General features: G+C 37.4%; 1 protein-coding gene across 1 annotated transcript; it reads right to left on the reverse strand.

Annotated features, from left to right (window-relative positions):
* Positions 1-1,514: 1,514 nt before the first annotated feature.
* LOC135150381 (uncharacterized) lies at positions 1,515-4,056 on the reverse strand. Its single transcript, XM_064086664.1, has 3 exons — positions 3,129-4,056; positions 2,626-2,966; positions 1,515-1,841 (listed from the first exon to the last, which is right to left on the reverse strand). Exons 1-3 carry the CDS (start codon positions 4,054-4,056, stop codon positions 1,515-1,517), a joined length of 1,596 nt encoding a protein of 531 aa, XP_063942734.1.
* Positions 4,057-13,755: the final 9,699 nt, after the last annotated feature.

Genomic DNA, 13,755 nt, shown 5'->3' on the forward strand with positions numbered 1-13,755 from the left:
GAACCCAATCCGGATCAGCTAGTGCATCTTCAATTTTCTTCGGTTCTTCTTGAGATAGAACACCCGAATATAGACATTCATTTTGAGTTGCACTCCTAGTCCGAACACCAACATCTGGATCACCAATGATTAGTTCAAAGGGATGATCTCTACTCCAGATCATCTCCCTTGGAAGATATAATCTTGATGATTCGCCAGAATTATCATTGTGATGCTGTGTTTGACCAGTTGATCCACCATCTCCCCCTGAGTTGCTGCCAGGTTGACTAGATGATCCACCACTAGCATTAGTAGAGTCCACAGTGTTTCCATTGTTTTCTCCACCAATACCTGGATCAATATCAACATTGTTATTGTCATTACCTGTTGCAGCATCAGGTTATTCATTATCATCATCCGAGTCTGAGTCCGGATAATAATCAAACTTTAGTAACTCAGATGGATCTTCAATTTGTATACTTGGGAGTTTAGTGTCGTCAAAAGTAACATTGACACTTTCCTTGACTTGTAATTGATCAATGATAAACACCTTATATGCTCGAAGAGAATAACCAACAAAAAAAAATTGCTTTAAGTGCTTTGGGTTCAAAATTGCCACGATGTTCATCTCCAACCTTAAGCACAAAGCATTTAGCTCAAATACATGAAAGTACTTGACCGTTGGTTTCTTTTCGTTCAACCGCTCATAAGGAGTTTTCATGTGTTCCTTGTTGATCAGAGTTCGATTCTGGGTGTAACAAGAAGTATTCACAGCTTCAGCTCAAAAGTAGATTGGCAACCTTGATTCTCTTAGCATAGTTCTTGTAGCTTCAATCAAGGTACGATTCTTCCTTTCTACTACTTCATTCTGTTGTAAAGTCCTTGGCGCTGAATATTGTCTTGTTATGCCATTGTCGGAGCAAAATCTGTTGAGAGTTTTATTCTTAAACTCTGTTCCATTATCGGATCTTATTGCTCTAACACGAAGTTTATCATTAGAATCCAACTCGATCTCCTTGATGAGATCAATTACCAATTGCGGAGTTTCATCCTTAGAATGTAGGAATAAAACCCATGTGAACTTAGAGAAGTCATCAACAATCACCAAGGCATATCTCTTTCTTGATAAAGACATCACATTGACTAGACCAAATAAATCCATATGTAATAGTTGAAGTGGTTCAGTAATGTTACTAGTGTCTGTGCCTTTGTATGATGCTATCTTAGCCTTCTCTTTCCGACATGCCTCACAAAGTCCTTGTTGAGTGAATTCCAAAGGAAGCAGTCATCTCACCAAATCCCTCTTGACCAAAGAGTTTACAATTTTAAAATTAAGATGAGACAGCTTCTTATGCCATAGCCAACTATCTTCAGGTGAAGCCTTTGAATGGAAACAATTATCTTCATCATTAGTTCTTGAATTGAGATCAGCTACGTATAAGTTAGCTTTTCTTACTCCATAGAGAGCAAGACGGTCATCTTTAGTGTGAGATATCAAATACTTCTCCTTGACAAAGTTTACTTGGAATCCCTTGTCACAAAAGATTGTGCTTGAGTCCTTCAACCAAAGAAACTTTTTCGATGATAACATTTCCAGCATGTAAATTGCCATATCCCGTAGTACGACCTTTGCTGTTATCTCCAAAGGTGACAATCGGGCCAGCTCTCTCAATCACATTTGATAGCAGGGCTCTATCACCGGTCATATGTCTAGAAGATCCACTATAAAGGATCCATACAACCTTTTCAACCTTGTTTGGCTCCCTGCACATATCAAACGAATTAAACTTTCTTCGGAACCCAAACTTGGTTGGGCCCGGCATACTTAAAGAATTGACCTTTGTCAGCTTTGACAATAGATCCTGTTCGAATAACATCAGCATCCACCTTGACTGTACTTACTTTCCTACAAACAGCCTTGAACACTTTAGGTTTAGGCTTAGGAACATAAGTATCCTTCTTGATAGGAGAAGGACCAACAGTCTTGGTTTTTGCAAACTTACTATTCATGTGCTTTCTAGGTGTTGTGTTTTCTTTGTTAGCATGCATACTTTTGAAATAAGCAGACATTACATTAAACGCACGCAACATGCAATTATCAACACCACAAGGTTTATGGCACATATCAACTAAAGGAACAGTAGGCATGTTATTCAGAACAACAGGGGGTTTAACAGTTTCTACATTAACATTTTCAGAAGTTCTACTGTTATTAGTAGATGAGCATGTATTGTTATCATTCCTACATTTAACAAAATTATTAGGCTTGTTAAAATTATTCTTTAAGCCATTGGCACCTATGCCAGCTTTGGGCGAACTAAATGTGCCCTCAACTTGCATTGGCTCTACAGATGCCAAAATCTCCCTCTCATTCTCAATATCCTCTAAATTCATTTCATATTGAATAATCACGGGCATATCAAGTAATGGTTCTACGACAGGGGTTTTGAATAAAGGTTTGGGAGCATCCTTTAAAACATGTGGGATACCCCTGTCTTCAGCACTCTTAACAAAAGGAGTTATATTACTAGCCTTACCTACCGACTTGTTGTAATCGAAACCTATACCAACTTTCCTTTTAATCACTTGTTGGTCCACTAGGTTCTTAACAATATTAGTCGACTCCTTATAAGCAAGGCACCTAACCTTTTCTTCAGCTAGTTGCTCATTCAGTTTGTTCTCCCTATACTCTAACACTTTGACTTTGTTAGACTGAGTCAACAAGTCACCAGTTAATTGTTCAATTTTAGGAGTGAGAACAAGTTTTTCTTTTAACTTTAACTCATGAACTTCTTGCTTTAAAGCTTTGTGTTCAAGAGTCAGAGCTTTGAGCTTATTACGAGCGTCATCACGTTCAAGTCCTAATTGCATAAAAAGTTTATGGCAAGTAGGATCTACCGGAAATCCGCCAGTGCGATGTGGAGGTGTAGAAGGTTTCATGAAAGCCATTAGAGCAACATTCCCCCGCTCTTCCTCCTCATCACTATCTGTGTCATCCCAGCTTTTTCCTTTTGCCACATAGGACTTCCCTTGGCTGCTTTGGCCTTGATGCTTCTTTAGCAGAGCCTCATACTTCTGCTTTAGCTCGTCATAAGATTCTTTCTTCTTTGCCAGCTGATTGGGCTTCTTGCACTCCGATGCAAAGTGACCAGGCTCATCACAGTTGAAACATTTAAACTTGCTTCGATCAACCATCCCAGTCTTGTAAGCCCCTTTTGATGTTGTGGACAAAGATCCCCCTTTCTGGAATTTACTACCAGAAGATTTAAACTTGTAGGAGGGATTCTTCCTGAATCTCATGTTGCTAAACTTCCTAGCAAACATAGCAAGAGATTCGTCCTCAAGCTGATCCAACTCTTCCATAGAGTAGAATTCATCATCTCCCATACTTACTGAAGTATGTCCCATTTCCGGCACAACATACTCCTGGGAGCTTCTTGAAGGTACAACAACCTTCCTTTCTTTCACAAGAGGTGATTGTATTATGAGGGCAGTAGAATTGCTGACAGACGTAGACGTGTTCAGTGTCTTTCCCCATCCGTATCTCTGTTTAGTTTGAGCCTGTTCCAATTCATAGGTTTTCAGAACCCCATACAGCTGTTCCAATGAGATCTCTGTCAAATCTCTGCTTTCTCTGATGGCGGTTATCCTATGCTCCAGATGCTCAGGGAGTGTCAGCAAAAACTTCAGGTTCACCTCTTTGTTGTCGTAGTATTTCCCATTCAGATTCAGATTGTTTATCAAATTGTTGAATCTGATGAATACTTCAGAAATCCCTTCTCCGGGATTAGAACCAAATTGCTCGTATTGAGCCACAAGAATTTCCTTCTTGTTTTCCCGTACTTCCTCCGATCCTTCATTGATAATTTGCAGAGTGTCCCATATCTGCTTAGCACTTGTACAGTTGAAAACATTATTGTACATTACTGGATCCAATGATTCGATCAGAATGAGCTGTAGAGTTACATCCAGATTTATCAACTCATTATCCTCATCCGAGAACTCAGCAGGTGTTTTCGGATAGGTTCTGTGAGGAACAGTAACTCCATCTTCAGTATGTTCCAGGATAATATTCATTGGGGGCGAAAGACCCTTCGTCAAAATATTTATGTATTTTTTATTCGCCGCCCGGAGGAACAAAAGCATGTGTCTCGTCCAAAAACCAAAATTAGCCTTGTCAAAAGGTGGAATTTTAATGCTGCTAATTTTTGCGGTAGACATGGTAGAAGATTTGGTGTTTGGGAAAAGATTTGGATTTTGAAAGAAAAATAATTTTCAATCAAAAATAATTTTTGAATAAAATTATCTCGAATTAAAAATTATTTGAAAAAAAATTTGAAAGAAAAATAATTTTTGATCAGAAATAATTTTTGGAATAAAATTATTTCGAATTAAAAATTATTTGGAAAAGGATTTGAAAGAAAAATAAATTTTGATCAAAAATAATTTTTGGAAAAAAAAGTATTTCGAATTAAAAATTATTTAGAAAAATATTTGAAAGAAAAATAATTTTTGATCAAAAATAATTTTTGGAATAAAATTATTTCGAATTAAAAATTATTTGGAAAAATATTTGGAAGAAAAATAATTTTCGATCAGAAATAATTTTTGGAATAAAATTATTTCGAATAAAAAATTATTTGCGAAAAGATTTGAAATAAAAATAATTTTCGATCAGAAATAATTTTTGGAATAAAATTATTTCGAATAAAAAATTATTTGGAAAAATATTTGGAAGAATAATAATTTTCGACCAGAAATAATTTTTGGAATAAAATTATTTCGAATAAAAAATTATTTGCGAAAAGATTTGAAATAAAAATAATTTTCGATCAGAAATAATTTTTGGAATAAAATTATTTCGAATAAAAAATTATTTGGGAAAAGATTGGATTTTTGAAGAAAAAATAATTTTTGGTCAGAAATAATTTTTTAAATAAAATTATTTCGAATAAAAAATTATTTGGAATTTTTTAGAAAGATTCAGAGTGAGTATAGGATCTGATAAGGTAAATTATATCAACCGCTCTGATGCCAATTGTTAGGTCCCGATACGATTGTAGAAGGGGGGGTTGAATACAATCGTCACAAAATTCGCGCGGAATAAATCTGATTTAGATAAAACAGGATAATCAGATTTTAATTAATTAAATAAACAAGGTTCAAGTAAAAAGTTATTTAAACTTGAAAGTCGTTATTAAATTAATTAAGGTTCAGTTTTAAAGTCCACTAGTTCATAGAATAAATTTGACAGGAAGTATTCTAACTTAGCGGTATAAAACAACCGAATGATCAAAGCACAGAAAACTGTGGATTTAACGAATAGCAAGTTTAGCACAACTTGAAAGCTTTTCAATACTTTGAACATTTTGAAATGAAGAAAGTGAAGGCCTATTTATAGGCAAGCACTTTGAACTAGTATGACATTGCTAGGAATGACATTCTAGCCAGATATGACATTTAAACACAAAGCCATGCCATAGAACAAAGAAGGAATGACATAAATAAACAAAGTCATGCTGAAAAGGAAGAAGGAATGACTTTCTTTGAGCTTGTCCTCCAAGCTAAGCATGGCATGACATTCTTGAGCTTGGCCTTCAAGCAACACTTGGCATGACATTTTAAGTCATGCAAGCCATATAAGGTATGACATATGGAAATGTCATGGAGAGGCACATGGTATGACATTCTCTAAGAATGTCATGCCCACTTCAATTCGGATGTACGCCTGCTGCTTCAGTAAGACGAAAATTTAAGTTTATAAACTTTCGTCCTTTAGCCAGCTCCTTAGAAATGCTTTTAATCCCGCACAGCTTATAATCTTTAATCAATAAATATTTAATTTAATCCAGAAATTATAAAAATAAATATCTAATATTATTAGACATTTATAAATATAATTTTCTAATTAATTAAAATATTTATTAATATAAATAAATCCTTACGGTCCACGCTGCGGTCTCTAGAGGGCCGGGAACCGGACTCCTTTTGCCTTGCAAATAATATTTTAATTCCATCCGGGGTTCCAGCTTTAAGATTATATCACTTTCCATAGCATTGGTGATAATTCTTTTTCCTCATAGTCAGACAAGTCTAAGATTCGGTCTCCTGTGGGTCTAGAACCGGATCCCTTTTGCTTTGAAAATTATAAATCAATTCCAACCGGGTTTCCAGCATTAAGAATATATCACACTCCATTGCGTTGGTGATAATTCTTTTTCCCATAGCTAGACAGGTCTGAGCGGCGGTCTCCTTGTCCTTCCTTTTAGCCTTCTTTCTTTTGCTTTCTTTTTGTAAATTAATTCTAAATCAATTAACTTATTAATAAACTTAATTATCAAATTAATTCAAATTGAATTAATTTAACAACTAAATAAATTAATAGATATTAATTATTTAACAAAGAATTAATTAAAAAGTGTATATCCCAGAAAACAAATGTCTTGAGCCTTCGTCTTGATCATCACTCGGCTTGAACGACCACCTTCCTTTGATGTTAAATATTCAATATACATAGCTGACACACAAATGTACTGTCTGGTTCATCTGTGCCTAACTAAATTGAATATTCTCCATCAATTAAACATTTGAGCTGTGGTCGGGTCTTCGAATCTTCGTCTTCTAGTTCAACTTCATTTTAGTACACATATGGAATCTCTGATGAAATAAATACTTGAATCTTCGTACCTTCTGAACTCCTTGAACTGCTACACAATTTATTTAGCACCGAGGCTTGATCATATGAAATGAACTTCTTCCAGTGGCTTGTAGCGGATATCTTGGAATTCTTCTAACATTCTGATTCTTGTATCCACTTTACTTTCTTGATCTGATTCCAGCTAAACTATCTACTACCATAAATTATCAGAGACTAATCCAGGTTGAGTTACAAGTTGTCAGGTCATCAAACACAAGTTGAGTTATCACCGGTTGTACAAATAGGCTTAGACATGTACCTTGCAATAAGGCCTTTCACGGCGCGTCATGAAGTAACTTTTAGGCCTAATCACTCGACCATCATCTGGCCCTTGATCAAGTCCCACACCTTCTTATTTCACTCACCATCTCATTTATCATTCTTCTCTTTTGTTTTTGTTTTTACTACGGGCGCGCCCTTACAGCCATCATTCTTTCTTTTTCAGTTGGAAAACGAGGGCGCGTCTCCTCTTTTTCACCCATTCAGAGAGTTCTTGGGTCGTTCTGGGGTCTCAGTCTCACCCCCTGAGTATCTCCCTCCTTCTCCACCGCGAAGTCCTCAAAGGGTTCCCCAGGAATTCATAGACAACATCTATACGCATTTCGCGGAGGGTACATTTTGTCAAAACATGGATCTCTCGCCCACCAACTCTCACGGCCCTTCTTCAACTCGACTTTCAACATCTACCAATCCATGGGTGCGCCCACATGACTATGACTCTGAGCTGGAGTCATATGGTTTGGGGACAAAGAGGCCGCGCCCTCAAGGCCTGATAAGGGGAAGAAGATTGTCATTGAAGAGTCCCCACATTCTTCCGCACAACCTTCTCCTAATCCAAGCCAAGAGGAATCTTCATAGAGTGAGGGCACACCCGAAGGGGGGTTTGATTACCTCAACATATCCTCACCAGAAAGCTCTCCAGAGAGGTATGAGCATCCCAAAATCGAAACCTGGGAGTAAGACGAAACCTGGGGCCAGTTTCTGGACGAGGATGAGCTTTCTCCAAGAAGAGTAGAGAATATAAAAAAGAAAGCTGACAAACTATCTTGTGTCGATCAAGATTCTTTCATTTCTTGGGACGAACTCGAGTGGATTCAAGATTACTACCACATGGAAGGGAAATCGGTGGTCCCTAAAGAAGGAATACGCCCCCATCGATTTGACAAAGACAACATCAGAATCCCTCGCATGGTCACAACCCTGAGACATGTGCCATTGGGAGTGACCTCACCCTTACCTAAATACTATGTCGACTTGTGCGACTGGTTTGAGGTCGCGCCCATCCAACTCTCACCCAATTCTTACATGTTAGCGGCTTGACTGTACATCCTCTTCGATAAAGTAGGATTGGGCACGCCCTCCATGCGAGAAGTAAGTTATTTCTTTAGACTGGCTCAAAGTCAGCCCGGATATTTCTATCTGGTAGTGCAATATGAGCATAACAAGAAGGGCCTTTCTGTGGGGAGAAACACCCACGTCAAGAAAGGGAAAGAGACCTTCTTTTACGTATACAACACCACTCGGGTTACTACGCAATTCAACCCTTCCCCAGGTATGCCACAACGATATTCTTCACAAAGGGCGCGCCTTCCAGCTCGACCAAGGGCGCGTCTTCCAGCTCGACCAAGGGCGCGCCTTCCCTTATCTTTCTCTTTTCGAATATCTTTCTATCCCTTCTTCCTTTCCTTTAATTTACCATGAGAAGATTGTCCTTACTAAGGAAGACGCCGCTTGCGTGGACAAAGTATTTGAGCTTCCTACTTCATAGAGGAACATTCCCTCTATGGTAACTGAGGCGAACTTAATAAAAATTGGTCTCCTTCCCACAGAAGTTGGGACCAAGGTGTCGTGGAAGAAATTTGTGGACGGCTGCGCCGTTGGTGAAAAGACCAAAGGGGCCAAAAGGAGGAGGCCAGAGTCTAGTGCCTCTGAAAATGATCACGAGGATGGTAGGTTATGGGCGCGCCTTTTTTTATGGGCGCACCCTTTTCTTTTTTCCTTACTGTTTATGCCCATTATCGTGCTACATCATTATTCATATTCCCCTTATATATTTTCCACTTGTTTAGATTACTTACTGCTTTTGTCTCACGATGTATTTTAAGGCTTTTACTTGCTCGAAACCTCAAAACGTAAAGGCGCACCCTTAATCACAAGGACGCAGCTTTTCTTGCTTCCTTAAATGACTTGAGTTCTAACCTTATTTGTTTTGTTTTAATTTGCAGAAATGACTCGTCCCAGTTTCCTCAGAAAGAAGCCAGCTATTCAACAGCAAGCGCAGGGCGCGCCTTCTAGTTCTAAACCAGCTCATGAGAAGGCCGCGGCCTCTTCCCTTACCAGAACTGTTCCTGATGCTCCTGAGGTTCCCTCTGATCAGCCCCTAAAGAGGAAGAGAATCCAGTGGAGGGACGCGCCCTGCCTGAATCAAGTGGCTCGCCACTTTGCTGACATAGGTGACACGCACGTCACTGAGGAAGAGCTTTCTAAGTGGAGGCTAAAACCTCAGGAGGACAAAGACTCTTTCATCCTTAAGAGCACTTCTGAATTGTTGGTCCATTTGCACGATAGGGAGGAGCGTCGCTTGGTGGACGCGGCCTCAACGAAGAAGACTGAAGAGACGCTCTCAGGTTGAAGGAGGACTTCAAGTCTCAAAAGGACGAGTTGAGGAAGGCTTTGGAGGAATGGAAGAACTTCCAAAAGCTGCTAACTCGGGAGAAGACGCGCCTCGACCCTTTACAAAAGGAAGTAGAGAGTTTGAAGAAGAGCAACGAAGCCCTGACTGTTGCCAACAATCAGCTCAAAGAAAGTCAGGCTTCCCTTACAGTTGAGGAGAAAGAGAAACTTGAGTGTAATGACCCGGATTTATAAAATCTATTTATTATTATAAAAAAATGATTTTTACTAAAGAAGGAAATAAGATTTAATATTTTATTCCAGTTTTCAAAGTTTTATATTTAAACCCAGGTTATTATGTTATTGATAAATAATTATATTTTCAAAACTGATTTTAATATATTGTTTTGAAAATTCTGTATGAATATTATCTGAATATATGTGTTATGTGATTAAGTGGTATTGGTGAATTTGTTTGTTAATCAACTATGATTAATTATGAATATTATGTGATTAATATATGAATTTTTGTGAATCTTGTATTATCTGGTTTATTGAGTTGAATGCTCATATGTGTTTGTATTTGAGAGATTTCAGTTACTATATGCTCAGGGGGAAATATAGTTTATTTGGATATTTTCATATCGACTTATGGATTGCAACATGATTTTTTAATTGATTTACGGATTTAATTGAGTATATTTAAATTCAATTATTAATTATTTGATTATTCGAAAAGCGTCCACTTGTAACGGTGTGCGATTTTATTTCCAGGAAGTTTCGAGAAAACTTACCTTTAGCCTAATTTGAATATTCCAGACATTTTTCGTGTTTTGACTTTTTCGATCCGGCGTACGATATTTCCCGGAGTCGGTCCGGCGGAGTTTTGCGGGTATTTTAATTATCGATAATTATCTGGTTGTCTCGATATACGTGAAATCCAGATATTTTGATTATTATATTAATTTTTATCGAAATACGTGCAAATGGGACCCGCTGAGCAATCATTGAGTTAAAATGCCCCGTTTTAATAATTATCTCAAAAACCGGTACCGATTGGACCCGCTTTATTAATATTTTGCTATTAAGTATTCGTATTTTCATGACATAAACGATCCAAAGGGGTACCAATTATTCGTAAATATAAATAGACATTTCTATAGCTTATTTTCACCCGTAAAATCATTTCAGCAGTTTCTTTTCACGAATACCGAGAGAAACCGAACTGCGTTCTTCGTGTTCTTCGTAATCAAATGAGGATTTGAAGGCGTTATTGGAATACGATGGAAGCGTATGAATAGTCAAGACGAAGCTCTCGAAGCGTAGAATCCATTATAATCATCCATAACAGTGCAGACTTCACGGGTAAATTCTTATTATTTTATAAAATTCGAATTATTTAATTTTAAATGATGAATTTTTGTAAATGATATTGTTTGATTGATTTGATGATTTCATGTTGTAGAGCGTCTCCTGCCATTCGTTTTCATATATTATATGTTGAATTCGGAGTTCGGAATCATATAGAAAAGTCAATTTGATTCTTGAATTTGAGTGTTCTTGATGTTCTTCATGTGTTCTTGAAGTTTTAATGAATTTTGGCCGATAAATGGGTTATGTTAAATCTGGGCAATAGTAGTATATCTGAATAGAAAGAGGAGGAGAAGGGGAGTATGTTGGTGGTGCTCGATTAAGTGGAGGAGTCTCGAATGAGCCCCGCCGGAGCCGCGAAGCATGACGGCGGCGGGAGCTTTGAAAGAATTTTCTGGTCAGATGGTCATGAATCTTGATATGTTACTAGGATGTAAAGAAACAAACGGCCAAACAGCAAGCAAAACTACATTTCAGCATTACATGCAAGGTGACAAGAATAAGATGGATCAGGTGACAGCTGGACCAGCAACAAATAATGAGGAAGGACCACAGGAGCCAACTGACATATCAACTTGCATTTGAATTTCATTTACATTTCATGTTTATCAGGATATCATTTCAGTAGTATTAAGTCTAGGGTTGGCTACTTGTTAGGCATACTATTTTGATGTTATACTCTCCTGTCTTGAACTCTGTCACTAAATTTTCCCAGAATTTGCTTATCAGAATTTCCTTTCCTGTTGGATAATTCTTTGAGTTTATTCTACCAATCTCCATCTCATTCTAGAGATCAGGTTGGACTAGTATTTATATTTAGAAACCACAAAATTGGTATGCAGAGCTAGTAGAACCTTGGACGATGGGACATGGCCGCAACACCAGATTTGGTACTTCGGATGATGAAGGAGGTGACAACCCACTTCCAGATTTTTCAAAAATGGAGGTAAATCTCTGCACCTTACTTGAGGACCAGAATCAACGCTCACTATACCATAATTGGATTTAGCAACCACTCACAAGAAAATTTTCTCAAAATCGTTGCAATTGCAAAAATAAAATCAGTCTATTGCAATGCTGAAAAAATCATTACAATAGAATCTAAATTTCGTTATAATGTTTGAAAGGGGTATAAAAGTAACCATCTTTTGCAACCTTACTAGTGAGCGTTGCAGTAGATGATAACTTTTGGGCCAAAAATTTGGCGGGCCAATTAAAGTATACAGGCGGGATAAAAAAGTATTTTGCCCGCTTAATCAAAATAAAGTAAAAACCCATCTGCCTCACCTCAAAAACACTCAATCGACTAAGGGAAAAGAAGGCTAGAGAGAGAAAGAGAGAGAAGGCAAGGGAGATGGAGAGAGGTGTAGATAGAGTCGAGCGAGAAGAAATGCCAAAGAGATAGAAGAAAGCAGCGATGGAGAGGTCTTATCTCCCTCCTCTAATAACTCAAAGTACGTAATGCTTTAGATGTGTGTTTAATTGAGTTTGTACATGTGTATAATCGATTACTTGTTGTTAATCGGGTCTAGTTTCACTACACCATATGTGGCCTATTGTAATAGCCAAAAAAGTGTGAATAAAGGCCATAAAGTGTTGCTGAAAGTGAAAAAAAGGGCTATGGTAACACTTTTTCAAGAAACAGGATCGTAACTAAAATCGGTGCTACCATAGGGGTCTAGGGTAACACTTTTTCAATTTTCGGTTACACCTGAAAAAGTGTAACTATATACCTCTATGCCTACACTTTGTTTTGTTTTGGTAACACTAAAAGAACTGTAACTATAGACCTACGGTAACAGCACAGTGGTATTTGCAACATCACCTATGGTGTAACCATAAGACTTATGGTAACACCTGTTATATGAACCATTTACAATAATAGCTACACTTTACAGGACTCTTTGCCAACTCCTTATAGAAAAAAAGAAGACAATATAACATTTAAAAATAGCACTTCCCATTTCAAAGTTTACCAAACAATATTCAGCAACAAACACAATCCAAATACCAAAAACAAAGGTACAAGCCTATGCCAACCAGCAAACACACCAATATAAGTACTAGGACATAAACTAAAACTAACTTAGGTCCTTTACAATTTCCTCCTTTTGGGGCAAAATAAGTTCACTATCAGTTAGCAAGTATGCTTGTTCAACCAAAGGAGGGTCGGAGTTTGTCATCTGGAACTAACTTATGATCCAACAGGGGCAAGCAATTCCTAGAGCTGGAGAAATAATCTTCGATGTATATTGACAGCCACCCTAACTTAATTCATGTCACCTTCCTCCGTTAATAGCCAAAATAAAAGAGTGCCTTCGCAACCTGTGGAGGTGGAGCGTTTGGTAAGAATATTCGCAACCTGTCTATGACTGTGTTTCTGTGCTTTAACGATTTGTCCTTTTATGCAATACTGCAGTGGCTGTCTGGATGCTACGGCAATGCAGCTTGTTGATCACACTGCAGAGATGTAGCAGGAAATCAGAAATATCTTTAAGGCCCACTTATTTAAGCAACACAAAAGGCCATGTAAATTCACAAGTACATCTCAACAACAAGAATACATAACATATAAAAAATAGATAGTTGAGAGGACAAATATTGACCTCATAAAACCATCTGATATAGGATTGTCAACAGAAATTCAATATATAAGCCCGAATAAAAGGCTAGATTGCATAGTGAATCAGTAACTAATTATTTTCTCTAAGCACTCATAAGTTTTGTCACAAAAAAATAAATAAAACACTAATAAGCTAATTATCAAGCGAAACTTTTACTTAAGTCTCATCACAGCCAGACTCAGTAGAAATGGATATTTGGTCAGGGCAATAACAAAGACCAGAGGATAATAAATTAACAATTATGAAGTCACATACTATGAAGATTTACAAAAGTATAGGACACTGAGATTCGATCAGAAGCCTACTCTTCTCTGCATCATTTGTTTTGTACATATATATCGAAATTTACATTAATTACATTCCAAAACTGTAGAACACAAATCTGATATTGACATACTTCCCAGAATCTTGTAGAAACAAATAATTCTAAAGCATTCTCAGTGCAACCTATGTATTAATCACAATCTAGAA

The sequence above is a fragment of the Daucus carota genome, chromosome 2, assembly GCF_001625215.2.
Source record: "Daucus carota subsp. sativus chromosome 2, DH1 v3.0, whole genome shotgun sequence".
Lineage (NCBI taxonomy): Eukaryota > Viridiplantae > Streptophyta > Magnoliopsida > Apiales > Apiaceae > Daucus > Daucus carota.

Bases quoted from the DNA above. Each gene is read 5' to 3' on its own strand.
- LOC135150381 (XM_064086664.1), bottom strand. From the start codon at position 4,056: ATGAATATTATCCTGGAACATACTGAAGATGGAGTTACTGTTCCTCAC. The intron at 2,967-3,128 runs GTCACTTTGCAT...GGGATGACACAG, and splicing joins TTTCAACTGTGATGAGCCTG to ATAGTGATGAGGAGGAAGAG. The intron at 1,842-2,625 runs GTTAGGTGCCTT...TTATTCGAACAG, and splicing joins AGCAACTAGCTGAAGAAAAG to GATCTATTGTCAAAGCTGAC.